Raw genomic sequence first — 16,544 nt, 5'->3', positions numbered from 1 at the left:
CACACTTTTGAAGGGGCCATGATACAGTTAGCCTTCTGGGCTGCAAGCATCCATTGTTGGCTCATGTCCACTTTTTCATCCATCAACTCCTCAGGGCTGCTTCTCTGGGCCCGCCCCTCAGGCTCGTCCAGGTCCCTCTGGACAGCATCCCTTCCCTTCAGCCCAGTGATTGTCTGCTGCTGAGGAGCCCTCAGGCCCCACGCTGCAGGACCCAGCTACGGCATTCTGAGCCATGGGTCTGAGAACGCGCAGAACTTCCACCCGCGCTGTGACTGATGGCTGCCACCCCGGGCTGCGATTCGCGCCCGGCCGCGCTCCCGCCCCGGCCCCTGGACTGCACACCCCTCCCGGCCGCTCCGCGCCGCCCTGACCCGACGGTGCCGTAGCGGGGCGGGCGAGCCCGGCGCGAGGCTCCATGGGGACTGTAGTTTGCCTCTCTTGTTCCGTGTCAGCTGCCGGCGCTCCCAGCGCACAGGCAAAGGCCGCCGCAGGCCGAGGCGAGCGGACTACGCTGTCCAGGGTGCACCGCGGCCGCCGGTGGCCGGGCGGGGCGGGTTGGCGGCGGAACCGGCGCGGCGGTTGAATGCCGGCGGGGAAAGAGGCGCGATGGAGTTGTCAGCGCTCGTCAGGAAGCTGGGTAAGCGCTCTCCTCTCCTTCCCGGGGCGCCGCGGCCGTCCCGATCCCTCCGCGGGGCTGTGTGCGCGGTGGGGACGTCGAGGGGTCTGTCCCCTACCTGCAGGGGCTTTACTTGCCAGACGGGCCCGGCAGTTGTGTGTGCGAGCTCGGCTGCTAGCAGGGGAGGGAGGGAGCTGAGGGCTTCTTCCTTTGCGCTCGCAGAGCGCGGCTGCGGCTGCCCGGCCCCCGCTTCTATACAGTACGCGCACCCCGGGCGCTCGCCAGCTTTCTGCCTTCTGCTTTTCCACTCTTTCTCTGCCGCAGACATGGAGTGGCACACGGTGATGCTTTCCTAGGAAGTGCCCAATGTTTTCCCCTTCTGTCAAGGTAATTTTTCACAGAATGGCTCAGGCTGGAAGGGACCTCAGAGATCATCTACTCCTACCTTCCCGCCGTAGGCAGGGATGCCTCTCAACTAGGTTGCTCAAGGCCTCATCTAACCTGGCCTTGAACACTCTCAGGGAGGAGGCATCCACAGCCTTTCTAGGCAACCTGTTCCAGAGTCTTTTAGACATGACTTTGCAAGTAATCATACATGATATACACATTTTGGAGTATGCAACTAAGGAGACAAGGTCTAGTTTCATAATTCACGGCTCTGTTCATGCAGATAGACTAGAAATAACCAGATTGGAAAAGACCTTTGAGATCATCGAGTCCAACCTATCATCCAACACCATGGCACCAAGCACTCCATCCAGTCTCTTCCTAAACACCTGCAGTGATGGTGACTCCACCACCTCCCTGTCTCTTCAGTTCTTTTTCAGATCCAGTCCCTCAGATCCTACTGTCCCTCAGCTTCAGACCATTCCCCCTTGTCCTATTGCTAGACACCCTTTTGTAAAGTCCTTGTCCAGCCTCTGCAGGTTCCTTTCAGGTATTGGAAGGCAGCTCTAAGGTCTACCTAGAGTCTTCTCTAGGCTGAACTACCCCAGCTCCCTCAGCCACATATTTATAGATATATAGATATATTTCTGTATATATTCTGACAAAAGTTTTCAGAAATAAGTTGTGCAGTTGAAGAAAAAGGCCACTTATTTGACACCAGATTAGGTCAGTGTGATATTTTACCACTTTACGCTATGCAAACATGTTTAATTATGGGAAGAGCAATCAGGTTTTTCTTCCTGGTGAGCAAAATACCAAGAGCATAAAAGCCAGCTCTTTTCCTGGATCTTTGACAATGTTCTCTTTGTCCAAATGAGAAATAAACTGTGTCAGAAAATGTTATGGTTTGATTTTTGGTTTTGTTTTGGCAGGTCATGAACTGGCAGAAATAAGAGAAAGGTCTCTGAAGACTATTCTGTTTAAATTAGAGCACGACTTGATTTCATATGCTGATCTGGTCCATGAAAAAATGCTTTTCTGCAGTCTTCTGGAGTGGTTCAATTTTCCAGTTGTACCAATAAAAGAGGAAGTGCTAAATTTTGTGAACAGTTTGATCAAGGTGTGGCATCCTAACATTTATTTATATTTGTATGTGTTCGGAATGCTAATGCTAATGGATAATGGTTTGTAGCAGCAAGTAATGAGTTTTTGGAGTGTTTTACAAAGACAAGAGTAATAAAACCATAGCGTGTAGAGAGAAATTAACATAATTTCAGTGCCTTGAATTGGGTCACAGGGATAGCTGAAAGAAAGAGAATTATTATCTGTAGTTTCTACTTCAGTTTCTTCTGCTTCAGTTTCTTGTTCAGTGTTTTATTTCTTCTTTGAGGCATGATTTGCAGCTAAATGTTTGTACTGTTCCTGGAAAGTGAAGATTTGAACAACAGTGCAACTCAATTCAAAAAATGTTGAGAAAACACTGAAGAAATTTCAGCTATCTCCAGTTCTTCAGGTTTTAATTGCTAAACAGCAGCCATACAGTGAAAAAAAATCCTGTCCTTGGTGCTGATTGATGGATGGATAAAAGAAAGACAGACAAAATATAACTAAGCTCTGATTAAAATGTTTTTCCTTTCCTTCCCTTGTGCCCCTTACCCACAAGAGACCTGGAGATTCTTCAGGCTAACTTTGTCAGTTCTTCATTCCTGCTGTAGCATCCGCCTGCTGCCCAGACAATGATTGGAATTGGTGCAGTGGAATTTTTCTCTCAGCTTCGCCCCAATGTGGATCCAAACTTGCAGGCCATCATCGATGGGATTGTGGATGGACTGTTCTACCTTCCTTCTGGGCTTCCTTCCAGTTCTCTGTCAGTAGTTTATCAAACTCAGCCTTCAGTAGATCAGCCAGGTAAATAACGTAATTTAAAGTGTGATTCTTTTAAAATGATAGTCAAGTAAATGAAAAGCTTCTAGGCTATGAAATGGGAATGTTCTCAACCACAGAAGGTGAGTTCTTCCCGAGAGATCAGTGAAGCTCATGCTCAACCTGCTGTGATCCTGTTTAAATCAGTTAGTGCCATTTCTGCAAGGCAATTCTCTGCTCAAGAAATTGTCCTGTTTGTAACCAGCCCTTCTGTGGCCATCTCTTCAGTGCGTTTAGCAGTGTTTCCTATAATGTAAGAAGACCACGATCCATACATTCAGAGAGTGTTTTGGGTTGGAAGGGACCTTAATGAGGTGCTGACCTGAGAAGATAGCAGTTTTGGTAGAGAAAGGTTGCAAGCAGTTAATTAAAGACATTAATATAGTTGCTGGATAGGTAGGTTAGAGGTTGCTGCCAGTTCTCCATCAGGCGACACATTTCTGGTAGTTCCTTTGCTGTTGCTTTTAGAGTTGCAGTATATGATTACAAAAACTTGACATCAACACACCCTTCTTTTTTTTTTCCACTCCATTTTCCTGATCATCTGAGACTACTTTAAATTGGTTTGAACTCAATGGCAAAAGGGCAGCAGCTCAAGAAAGTCATGAGAATAAATTTTTGCTTTCAGCTGTTTGTTTTGGTTTTGTTTTGTTTCAGGGGACATTTTTTCATCTTCCTCTTTATGTGTTTCAGTTCTGCCTCAAGAGGAGTTACTCACTGGCTATTTTTATCAAGGTAGAAGTCATCTGCCACAGTTAGAAGCACCTCCCAAACGGACTGTTGGTATGTACAGTTATAAAATAAGAATGTTTTAACTCCAGAAAGTGCTTATTGGGTGTTCTTTGTCCTACTGTTGTTCTCTGAAATCTAGTGTCACAGAAACTGCAATTACAAGGCTAATAAACATGGTGTTCAGCTGAATGGATCTTTCTCTTTCATAATAAAGTTAGTATAACTCTTTGGAATGTGTGAAACATATTAAAATGTCTTGTCATTTTTAATAGCATATCATAGAATCATAGAATGGCCTAGGTTGGAAGGAACCTTAGAGATCATCTGCTCCAACCTCCTCGCCATGGGCAGGGATGCTTCTCAACTATACTTGGTTGCTCAAGGCCTCATCCAGCCTGGTCTTGAACACCTCCAGGGAGGAGGCATCCACAACCTCTCTAGGCAGCCTGCTCCAGGGCTCCGTCACCCTCACAGAAAAGAAGTTTCTCATTGTGTTGAAGTGAAACCTTGTATGTTCCAGTTTATCCCTATTGTTCCTTGTCCTATCACTGGGAACCACCACAAAGAGCCTGGCACCTTCACCCTGACACCCACCCCTCAGATATTTAGAGACATTGATCAGATCCCCTCTCAGCCTTCTCTTCTGCAGACTGAACAGTCCAAGGTCTCTCAGTCTTTCTTCACAACAGAGATGTTCCATTCCCTTCATCATCATTATAGTTCTCTGTTGAACTCTCTCCAGCAGATCCCTGTGTCTCTTGAACTGGGGAGCCCCAAACTGGGTACAGCATTGCAGGTGTGATCTCAGCAGGGCAGAGTAGAGTGGGAGGAGAATTTCCCTAGACCTGTTGGACACACTTCTCTTGATGCAGCCCAGGATCCCATTTGCCCTCCCATCCACAAGGGCACATTGCTGTCCCATGGTTCCACTAGGACTCCAAGGTTTTTCTCCATGGAGCTGCTTTCCAGCAGGATGACTGGTACCTGGTGTGGGGTATTTAGTACTGTTGCAGTAAGGGTGTTTTCTGTTTGCTATGTATTTAATTTTGATCAGTGGTGACCTTAGTACTTCTTCTGTATTGCTGAAAGCACATTAGAAGGACTTGAGTCTGTATTTAACAAAAGGTATTTCTATTTCAGATGGTGCAGAATTCAGAAAGTTTTAGCTTTGGTAGGGAAATATCCAGTGAAAAACTTTTACAAAACTTATTCAAATAGCTGCTTTTTTTCTTTTGCAGTGAAATGCTTGAAGTTTTCTGTATTTCCTTGGCTAACTCTGACTTCAACAGACAGACATGTTCTTGCCTCAAATGAAAGGTACAGGAATAGAAACATTACAGTGATCTCATCGCTTTTATTTATCTTACCTAAGAGTGGTTCTAAATTTCTGCCCTTCTCTGTCATTAGAGTGCTCCTGTGAATAGCCTAATGAGGTATTTTTGGATAAATGGTTGTAAAAGCTGCACTGAAGCAGATATACAGTGGGTTATAACAAGGCAGGTTTCTGTTACTGTCACTCTCCATCCTTTGTGTTTACTTCAGAGTCCATTTTCTTTTTTGTTCACGACACCACAGTCTGTCTTCTGAATTTCTCAACTGGATCAAAGATTTCCTTCAGTGAATTTTAGAACTAGCTGGAATAAAATACTTTTTTTGTTCCCAAGGTCACTTGGCAGAGAAATCCATACTTTTAGTGGTAGCTCACTAGGTTTAAGCCAACAAGTTCAGATTTATAGATTCATAGAATGTTTTAGGCTGGAAGTGACCTTAAAGATCGCCTAGTTCCAACCCCCTGACATTGGTTGGAACACCTTCCACTAGCCCAGATTGCTCAAGGCCTCATCCCACCTGGCTTTGAACACCTCCAGGGATGGTCCATGACCTCCCTGGGCCACCTGTTCCAGTGTCTCACCACTCTCACTGTAAAGTATTTCTTCCCCTCCTCAAGCTTTCATTTACGAAAGCAACTCAAGGAAAAGTTCTGCGTTGGGACTCATCATGAGCTGACACAGAGCTGCGACAGATTTCTAGTATAGCTAGCAATGCAGTGCCATGGATTGGACTATTTAACAAATCTACTCCAACTATAAGTTTAATTGTACAGGTTTGTTTGTCTGTTTTATTGTTTCAGTCAAAAGATCTTCTTTTTGAAGATCTTTTTGAAGATCTTTTTGAAGATCTCTGAAACTGGAAAATCTATTCAATGTTTAATTTCCTTTATGTCTGAATAGAGAAAAAGAACCCAGATCTTTAAAACTAGAAATGTTTGATTTTAAACCAGCTTTTAATTTTTTACAATTAATTTTACATTTATATATTTTTTTTTACAAGTAGAAGTGGGTAGAGTTCCAGAAATGTTTTCAAGCTGTTAGTGCTTAACAATTTAGTGAGTAAAAATAAAAAAAAAAGAGAGAAGTGAAGTGGAACACTGAAACCATTCTTATTACAGAATCACTGAATCACCAAGGTTGGAAGAGACCTCAAAGATCATCAAGTCCAACCTGTCACCACAGACCTCATGACTAAAATTTTTTTTGGCCAATAGTAATAGAAAATTGGATTTTGATCTCTTTATCTTTCAAAACCAAAGAGATCCAAGTTAAAACACCTACAGCAACAGTATTTTGAAATTAAAACTACAGTTAGAATCCTTATTACTTTCATTTTTCATTTCTTTATGTATATGACAGATTATTTTTTTCAGTACAGATGTCATCATTCACTGACAAATCAACTGCTTGTTCATTCTAGGAAGGTTATTCAACACAGCAGTATGTGAAAGAAGCAAACTATATATATGTCCATGCAACTTTGAGTGTTAATATTTACTTGACATACCTTTGAGAGGTGTGCTCATAAGCAGAAGTTTATCATGAACAAATTTACTAATACGCATGTTATCACAGTATCACTAAGGTTGGAAGAGACCTCGAGGATCATCGAGTCCAACCTGTCATCACAGACCTCATGACTAGACCATGGCACCAAGTGCCGTGTCCAATCTCCTCTTGAACACCTCCAGGGATGGTGACTCCACCACCTCCCTGGGCAGCACATTCCAATGACGAATGACTCTCTCAGTGAAGAACTTTCTCCTCACCTCGAGCCTAAACTTCCCCTGGCGCAGCTTGAGACTGTGTCCCCTTGTTCTGGTGCTGGTTGCCTGGGAGAGGAGTATGTTAGAAGAAATGTTAGAGAATATCTGTTAGATTTCTTCCTTTATGGAACATCTGACATATGTAATTCAAATGTTTTTTAAGCTATATATGAACCTGAGTAATGAAAGAAACTTCCTTTTCACTGAGGGTTAGATTACTTCCTGGATCCCACTGAGGTAATCACCAGCTTCACAGGGAACTTCCAGTCTTTCTTATCTTAATTTCAATTTCAGAATCAATAAAGTGATTTCCTTTTTCCTGGAAACTGAATTGTACTTGTGGTTTGCTAACAGCTCGAATTGCAGTTGTTCTTTATTGTATGCAGAACTAGCACAGCTAAGGAATAATTCAAGTTGAAAAATGGTATTACAGCATTTATTTTTTTCCTTGAGGTTCTTCGGTGTTGTGATTACTTGTTAAGATTTGTTGGATTTTTTGGGGGTTTTATTACATATTTAAATCTGAACTGCCTTTTTTTTTTAATCTTTAGCTCTTTGAGAAGCAATAACCAAAGCTTAGTTTGGAGTACCTGTGAGCTTCTTCAGGATGTGATTATGCAAGATTTTCCTGCTGAGATTTTCCTTCAAAGACCAAAGATTGTACAGGCAAGACTAATATGCATGAAGTTGAAGGTTTTGGTTGTGCTGTGGTGTAAGTTGTGCTAAGTAAGAATTGATGTACTTGATAAAATGTATTTCTAAAATAAAGAGTGCAGTGGTGTGACCTCAAACAGTCACAAAGAGCTAAAGAAAAGTGCTATTATGTGAGCTCTAGGTCTACAGAAAAGTGTGCATTAGCTAGATACTGTGTTTAGAAAGTGACTTGGTCATGGTGACTTGGTCCTCGTGAGTTGGTTGTGATCATAGAATAGAATCATAGAGTGGTCTGGGTTGGGAGGGAGCTCTGAAGGTCATCTAGTCCCACCCCCTCTACAGTAAGCAGGGGCATCCTCAACTGGATCAGGCTGCTCAGAGCCTTATGGAGCCTAACCTTGAATATCTCCAGGGATTGTGCCCCAACCACCTCCCTGGGCAACCTGTTCCAGGGTTCCACCATTCTCATTGTAAAGAACTTGTTCCTAACATTCAGTCTAAATGTGTTCTTCTCTAGTTTGAAGGCATTGCCCCTTGTCCTATCACCACAGGCCTTTGTAAACAGTCTCCATCCTTCTTGTAGGCCCCGTTCGGGTATTGGAAGGTCACTGTTATGTCTGTGATGAGTTGGTCGTAATGAGTTGGCCCTCATGATCTGGTTCTGATGACTTCAGTAATGCAGTATGTTGTGAAGTTTCTTCTGGCTAAGATAAAACTGTGTTGCTGTCATAGGCACATTCCCTAATGGGCTCCCATAATTAAAGTGGTGACTATTGGCAATAGACTGTAGAACTCAGCTTTTCCTTTAGGATTGATAGTCTTGCACTCAGTAAGAGATCAGTAGCTAAGCCTATTAATGCTTTGCTGTGATTTTTCAACATTTGTGGGCTGCATCTAGTGCAAGGCTCTTGCTGGCATGGTTGCTGGTGAAGGTGCATTCATATTCAGCCAGTGGGGTTGATGAGTTTGTCTTTGCAGAGCCTCTTGTCTCTGCTGACCCTGGCCTTTGGAGGAGATGGGAGGCATCGATTAGCTCTGCAGGCTGTGGCATGCCTGCAGCAGCTGTGCATTTTCTTGAGGAGACGACTCAACTTCCACAGAGATCCAAGTTTTCGTTCCACAGAGCAAGGTAAGTATTGGTCAATATTGAATTACTGTTCTGGTTTTACTACAGGCAGGATGCTCCAAAATTATTTGAAAAAAAGCCTCCCAACCTCCAACTTTATAACAAATGTGATCTTGTGGAACTGTTTTGCCAAATGATGCTGTTCACCACTATTCATCTTAGTAAATATTTTTGGAGTGCTTTGGGTTCATTCTTACAGTTTGTTGTGATTCCCTGTTCATCAGTTTTTCCCAGTGTCATAGAATGGTTTGGATTGGAAGAGGCTTCCAAAAGGGCATCCAGTCCAACTCAGCTGCACTCAGCAGGGACATTCTCCACTAGATCAGGTTGCTCAGAGCCTTGTCCAGCCTGACCTTGATGGGGCCTCAACTACCTCCCTGGGCAATGTGTTGCAGTGTCCCAGGAGCCTCATGGTGCAGAACTTGTTCCTAACATCCAATCTAAATCTGCTTTTCTCTACTTTGAAGCCATTGTCCCTCATCATATCACTGCAAGTCTTTGGAAACAGTCCCTCTGCAGCCTTCTTGTAGTCCCATCAGGTATTGGAAGGCTGCTGTTAGGTCTGCCCAGAGTCTTCTCTTCTCCAGACTGAACAGCCCCAGTTCCCTCAGCCTGTCCTTGTAGCAGAGGTGCTCCAGCCCTCTGATTATTTTTGTGGCCCTTCTCTGGACCCACTCCATCAGGTCCATGTCTTTTCCTGTGTTGGTGCTGGTACTCCAGAGCTGGGTACAGTGCTCCAGACGAAGTCTCAACAGAGTAAAGCGGCAGAATCCCCTCTCTCTTCTGGCCATGCTGCTTTTGATGCAGCCTAGGCTGGGATTTGCCTTCTGGGCTGCAAGCACACCCTGTTGGCTCATCCATTGTTTGTATGTCAGCAGAAGAGTACTTTTTAACTAAAATGAAAATGGGTAGAGCTCCAGAAATGTTTTCAAGCTATTAGTGCTTAACAGTTTGGTTACTAATTTCATGAGCTATGCTAATTTTCTTTATTTCATTCTGAGGGCTGAAAATAGTTTAATCATTGATTTGGATCTTACAATCATTAGGGCTGTTTCACAACATTCTTCTTGCTTAGATTTTGTAGATTTAATAATGCAGATTAGTTGTTATGGGCTTCCTGTTTCCTTTTGTCAGCTGAATTTTAATCAACTTTGTTTCTCTTAATTGGCAGGCTGCTTCTCTTCATAAGATTGTCACTCAATTTGGTGTCTTAATAAATTCTATTGGCTGTTTCTTTGCTAATTCCCTTACAGCATCAACAAATCCAGCAGCCTTAGCCAGACACCATGTTTGTATTTTTATAACTCAACGTTAAAGATTCATCTGTAATTTTCACTCCTTTTGCCTTGGAATTTATTCCAAACTCTGTTACATGCCAGTGGTAGGTTGTCCTAACTCACCAATGTTTACTTGGTGTTCATAGATTCATAGAATGGTTTGGGTTGGAAAGGACCTTATAGATCATTTAGTTCCAACCCCCTTGCCATGGGCAACGCCACCTTCCACTAGAATAGGCTGCTCAAGGCCTCGTCCAGCCTGGTCCTCAACATCTCTGGGGAGGAGGCACCCACAACCTCCCTGGGCAACCTGTTCCTGTGTCTCACCATCCTCACTGTAAAGAATTTCTTCCTAATCTTCAGCCTAAATGTACTTCCTCAAGCTTCAATTCATTCCCTCTCATCCTACCACTGCCAGCCCATGTAAAAAGTTTAAAAGTCCCTCCCCAGCTTTTTTGTAGGCCCCTTTATGGGTACTGGAAGGAAGCGCTAAGGTCTCCCTAGAGCCTGCTCTTCTCCAGGCTGAACAGCCCCAGCTCTCTCAGTCTGTCCCCATAGGGGAGGTTCTGCAGCCCTCTGATCATCTTTGTGGCCTCTGGAGCTGCTCCAGCAGTTCTTTGTCCTTATGCTGGGGGCACCGTAAGTGGATGCAGTACTCCAGGCAGTTCTCCATATCCTACCTTAGCTACTTGCATCACTGCTTCACTATATTGTATTGTTTGGAATCATGGATTCCACAAATGGGCAATGCATGAATTTTATTACATAAAATAGAACGGAAACCAGGATTTTTTTACATAAATATGTGATTTTTGTTACATACAGCCACAGCTTCCCAGAATTCCTCTGTATCTTACTGTCAAGAAGGAAGAGGTCCTCCTCCTTCTCAGAATCCATCACCTGGAAGCAGCAGCCCTCGGCCATCAGTGATTGGACGGACAGTTCAGCGGCCTAGAGGAGATGGTCAAGATTGGGATGCAGCATCTTCCAGGTGAATAATAAAAGGAAATAAATTCCTCTTCAATTAAAAATTTCTTAATATAGATTTTGTCATCAGCTCGTTGGTGGTGTGTGCAATGACCTGAGAGTTTTGCCAGCTGTGAAAATTCATAGATTCATGGAATGGTTTGGGTTGGAAGGGACCTGAAAGATCATCTGGTTTCAACCACTATGCCATGGACAAGGACACCTTCCACAAGCCCAGGTTGCTCAAGGCCTCATCCAGCCTGGCCTTAAACACCTCCAGGAAGAGGGCATCCACAACCTCCCTAGGCAGCCTGTTCCAGTGTCTCACCACCTTCACTCTAAAGAATTTTTTCCTAATCTCCATCTCAATTTGCCTTCCTCAAGCTTCAATCCATTCCCTCTCATGCTATTGCCCTTATGAAAAGCCACTCCCCAGCTTTCCTGTACAATACCTTCAGGTATTGTAAGACTTCTCTGTGGTCCCCCCAGAGTCTTCTCTTCTCCAGGCTGGACAACCCCAGCCTGGCCTCATAACAGAGGTGCTCCAGCCCTTGGATCATCTGTGTGGCCTCCTGTGGATCCACGATAGCAGTTCAATGCTCTTCTTATGATGGGGGCACCAGAACTGGGCACAGTACTCTGGCTGGGGTCTCATGAGGGCATAGCTGAGGGGCAGAATCAAATACCTCATGCTGGTCACACATTTAAGGTGGAGATGAGACATCTAAAAAACAGAGAGTGGTCACTGTCTAGAAGGCCATATTAGGAGCTGTGTATTACTGTGTACTTCTATCTCCTTGCATCCTGTGTGCTGCACTGCCTGTGAACCCCTTTTCTTACAAACCCATAATTTACCCTGCAGACAGCATAAAGAGAAGTGTGATGCTGAGTCAAAAACCGGCTAGAAGGAAGTGACCATAGTGCTGCTCTGACATGGCTGATTTTGATATGCAGGAGCTGCTTTTAGTGAAACTTCTCTTTTTCAGCATAATTGTGGTAGCAGTGATTTGCTCTTTGCTTTTCTGTCTGTAACTCTTCTTTTTCATTATTCTTAAACCTTGAGACTCTTCTGTTTTTGTCTGTTTCAAATTCTGCCTGGAAACTTAAACCTTTCCTCTTCTGAATTGTTTTTATGATTGACACTCCACCTTCCTTATTCCCTGGTAAGTGCAGTCAGAACCACTGCATATTGGTGGAATCTTTTCCTTGTAGTCTTCTATTGACATCTTAAAATCAGTTGGCTTTGAAATTTGTGGTTGCTGTTCTTTAGACCTCTTTGTTACACAGAGACAAAACACAGTCATGCCACAATTCAGTTTCTCCAGATTGTTTAGTAAGAAAAGAAGCCCCTTTAAAAGTCATACAGGTTTTTAAAGCAATTCAAGATCACTAAATGTTCTTTAGGCTAAGAAAAATAAAACTGTGTGTTCTGAGTTGTATTCATAGAGTTAGTGAGAATAATAGAATTAGATTATTTTGGAAAGAATTAGAGTTAGATTCTTTTGGAAAGCAGTTAAAAAGTGATAAAATGATGAACTGTACACAGAGCTCAGAATTTTAAATAATTCTACAGTAACTATGTATGTATTTTGTAATCTACTGGTTGCATTTAAAGCTTTCTTGGGCAAGGCAATATTTTCTGGTTTGCAGTGGACAGAGAAATCCTAAAACTCAATGTTTTCTGGTTTGCGGTGGACAAAGAAGTCCTAGAATCTCAAACATAAGGCATATTTGATTTTTCTTCTAGGGATTCTTGTGGCTAGCTTCTTAAAATGATTTTAATCTAGTCAGTCCAGTTGAAATTTGATTTAGTAAGTGGTCTTGCTTCAAGGAGCTGATAGATTTTTTTCGTCACAATTTCAAATCAACTGATTTTTCTCTGGCAATATCATGTTCATTGCATGTGTATTTCTTCCAGTACACACTGCAAAGTGCAGGTGAAGATGACTGCCAAAACAGTAGGCATTCACTTGTGATGCTACCAGTCCTGACATTTAAAATGCCAGTCAACCAAAATCCTTCTCTTCCTGCAATGCTGGTGGATAGCAGAGAAAGACTGGGATGGAAGAAAGGTTATGCATTAAGGAAGGAGGTCATTAAACTGCTTGTTGTTGTTTTTAACATGGGTTTGTAGAATGGTTTAGGTTGGAAAGGACCTTAGAAATCATCTAGTTCCAAGCCCCCTGCTTCCACCACCTCCCTGGGCAACCTATTCCAGTGTCTCCCCACCCTCAATCTAAAGAATTTCTTTCTAATCTCTAGTCTAAATCTGCCCTTCTCAAGCTTCAGTCCATTCCCTCTCACTCTATCCCTACAAGGCCTTGTAAAAAGTCCCTCCCCAGCTTTGTTGTAGACCACCTTTAGGTACTGGAGGGCCACTCTAAGGTCTTCCTGGAGCCTTCTCAATAAGTTCCTGTACATCAATATGTGCTTGAGTTTTCTCTTTGCAAGAATTAACTTTGTCTCTTTGTTTCTTTTGTTTTGTTTGTTTTTGTAAGTGGAAACAGTACTCAAGTAAATGCAAACTCCAGAATCTCTCTGCATTCCCCACTTGATGTAGGACATGTGGACCTGTCAGCTATTGAAAATGAGGACACTTTGGAATTACAGATGAAGCAGCTTAGCCTGCCTCAGTTCTGTGTTGCCATCTTGGAAAGTGCAATACCTCTTCTAAGAACAGGTGAGAAAGCTTTGCATTGAGTATTTGACTTCTATATCCTTCCAACCTTTAGTACAAACCTCTGAAGTAGTTGGTAATGTTAAGTGAGTACCATAAATAAATAAGGTACAAATGATTATTGATATACTGCAGCTAGTTATAAGAGTTCTTTCCCTGGGGCTTTGTTCAGATCATGAAGCTTGAATCTTCTGGTTGATATTCAGAGTTGCTACAGAAGTTTCAGGTGTCTTTTACTGATGATGGGTAGTAGTGGTAGTGGTAGGATGAAGTAAGTCTGTGGTGGGAAAATTGTGTGGCTGGATGAAATCAGAGAGTGATGGAATCATAGAATGGTTTGGGTTGGAAAGGACTTCCAAAGGTCATCTAGTCCACCCCGTTGCAGTCAGCAGGGCCATCCTCCAGTAGATCAGGTTGCTCAGAGCCTTTTCTAGCCTGACCTTGACCATCTCCAGCAATTGGACCTCAGCTACCTCCCCGGGCAATCTGTTGCAGTGTTCCACCACCCTCATGGTGGAGAACTTGTTCCTCACATACAATCTAAATCTGCTCTGCTGTCATTTCAAACCATTGCCCCTCATCAAATCACTGCAGGCCTTTGCAAACAGTCCCTCTGCAGCCTTCCTGGAGGATCCCTTCTGGCATTAGAAGGCTTCTATTAGGTCTTCCTGGAGTCTTCTCTTCTTCAGGCTGAACACCCCCAGCTCCCTCAGCCTATCCTCACAGCAGTGGTGCTCCAGCCCCTTGGATCATCTTTGTGACCTCCTCTGGACTCTCTCCAGCAGCTTTGTGTCCTCCTGATGGGGACACCAGAACTGGAGGCAGGATTGGAGATGAGATCTCAGCAGAGTGGAGTCAAGAGGCAGAATCCCTTCTCTTACCCTGCTGCCCACACTCCTCTGGCTGCAGCCCAGCACACAGCTGCCCTCTGGACTGCGTGAGAGCACTGCTGGCTCCTGGGAAGCTTCTCATCAACCAACTCTCCTAACTCTCTTTCTTCAGGGCTATTCCAAACCCACTTTGCACCCAGGCTGGATTTGTGCTTTTTAAAAAGGACCCCAGCATTGTTTATTACTTACACTATAATGGAGAAATTTACTAAGTCACCTTTCAAGTACTTTCAGCATGGAAATTTGCTCAGGAGTTTGCACGATAATTGGAATTTTCAGACAAACTGTTCAAATCAACAAAGCCTTGCCCAAAATAAATGGAAAACAGCACTTCTGTGAGAGAAGAAATAGGAAGCTTTCAAAAAGGCCTTGTGCCATTCTCTGCCATATGCTCAGTCAGAGCAGATCACTTGGGCTGTGGTCATTGTCACTACAGATATAGCCAGGTACAGAGATATTTTTCCCCATCAAGGCTTCTACAGTGAAAAATCTGCAAAGAATAGAAATGTATGTTCAGTCTTAACAAGCAATAGACCTTGCCTTTTAAAAACAGATTTCCAAGGATGCAGAATTGTGATGTTAGAAACTAAATTGGAAACTCAACAATGTTGTGTGAAATTCATCCATGGTTTGGAATAGAAACATAGCAGCAACAAGTAACTAAGCTAACAGTTGCACTAAATGGAGTATTTGGGGGGAAACTGTCACCATATGGTTCTCTAGGATGCCAGACAGTTTTGGCATTCTCTGTTGTGTGAGGTTGAAAATATCTGGCCTGGCTCCAGGTATTCTGCTTTATTCTTCATGAAACCTTCTAGCCCTTGACTGCTACTCCTCTGTTTTCTCTGGGGGCATTAGGGGGAGGCTAACTACCAATTACCATGACCACTAAACTAGATCCTGAAGCACCAGCTTCTTGAACACCTTCAGAGATGGTGACTCCACCACCTCCCTGGGTAGCCTGTTCCAGCTCCTCACCACTCCTTCAGCAAAGGATTTTTTCCTAATCTCCAACCTAACCCTCTCCTGGCACAACTTCAGCCTATTTCCTCTCATCCTATCTCTAGTTACTTGGGAGAAGAGACTAACACCAGCCTCACTGCAACCTCCTTTCAGGTAGTTGTAGAGAGCAATAAGATCTCCCTTAGCTGTCTCCAGCATAAACAATGCCAGGTCTCTTAGTCTTTATTCACAGCTGAGATGTTCAAGACCCTTAATGATCCTTGTAGAATCACAGAATGTTAGGGGTTGGAAGGGACCTTGAAAGATCATCCAGTCCAACCCCCTGCCAGAGCAAGATCACCTAGAGCAGGCCACACAGGAACACATCCAGGCAGATTTGGAAAGTCTCCAGAGAAGGAGACTCCACAACCTCTCTGGGCAGCCTGCTCCAGGGCTCCAGAACCCTCACAAAAAAGAAATTTCTTCTCCTGTTAAGGTGGAACTTCCTGTGTTCTAGCTTATCCCTGTTATTCCTTGTCCTGTCACTGGGCACCACCAAACAGATCCTGGCACCTTTATCCTGACACCTACCCCTCAAATATTTGTAGACATTGATAGAACCCCTCTCAGCCTTCTCTCCTCTGGACCAAACAGCCCCAGGGGTCTCAGCCTTTTTTCATAGCAGCAATGTTCATGTCCCTGCATCATCATCCTCATAGCTCTCCATTGGGCTCTCTCCAGTACATCTCTGTCTCTTTGTTGGTTGTTGAGAGTCATTAGCATTAGTTTGGTAAAAGCATCTTGGACAATTAAAATACCACAGTTTGGATTTAGAATAATCCCTTTTTCCAAATGCTGTTTTCTGAACATCACAATGTTTTGGCTGTGTTTGAATTTCTTCTCTCATTTGTATTCCTAGGCAGTAGGAGAGTGACAATGGCAGCTCTAGAATTGCTGGTTGAAGACATGTTCCTTATTGGTGATGCTATTTCTGACAGTGTTTGGGAAGAGGATAGCCTTTTTGCCTTGGAATTGGTAAGATGCTTTAGGCTTTGCTCAGCCATATTTAACAGGCTGCTTTTATAAGCCCCTGACATTTTCTGCAGTGATTCATCTACAAATCTGATCTTCTGCTGAGCCTACCCTTTGGAAAAGCTGAAATAGTTTATTGCTGGTTCTAGCAGTGGCAAATAATGAAAAAAAATATCTTTTACCAGATGATGTGTCCAGCAGGAGTAGGGAAGTGATGGTGCCCCT

The 16,544-nt window shown here is 43.6% G+C and overlaps 1 protein-coding gene across 1 annotated transcript in view; it reads left to right on the top strand.

The window, feature by feature from the left end:
- Nucleotides 1–534: 534 nt before the first annotated feature.
- Nucleotides 535–16,544, top strand: part of RTTN (rotatin) — an 81,214-nt gene continuing 65,204 nt past the window's right edge. The window contains exons 1-10 of the mRNA XM_054164128.1: nt 535–637; nt 1,936–2,123; nt 2,719–2,911; nt 3,620–3,709; nt 4,897–4,975; nt 7,307–7,421; nt 8,388–8,538; nt 10,638–10,803; nt 13,286–13,458; nt 16,207–16,322. Of these exons, the coding sequence (XP_054020103.1) occupies nt 607–637; nt 1,936–2,123; nt 2,719–2,911; nt 3,620–3,709; nt 4,897–4,975; nt 7,307–7,421; nt 8,388–8,538; nt 10,638–10,803; nt 13,286–13,458; nt 16,207–16,322 (1,302 nt within the window). The 5' untranslated portion in view covers nt 535–606. The remainder of the gene's footprint in view (nt 638–1,935; nt 2,124–2,718; nt 2,912–3,619; nt 3,710–4,896; nt 4,976–7,306; nt 7,422–8,387; nt 8,539–10,637; nt 10,804–13,285; nt 13,459–16,206; nt 16,323–16,544) is intronic.

The sequence above is a fragment of the Dryobates pubescens genome, chromosome 9, assembly GCF_014839835.1.
Source record: "Dryobates pubescens isolate bDryPub1 chromosome 9, bDryPub1.pri, whole genome shotgun sequence".
In the NCBI taxonomy this organism is placed as follows: Eukaryota; Metazoa; Chordata; class Aves; order Piciformes; family Picidae; genus Dryobates; species Dryobates pubescens.
This window is presented reverse-complemented; position numbering and strand designations above follow the sequence as displayed.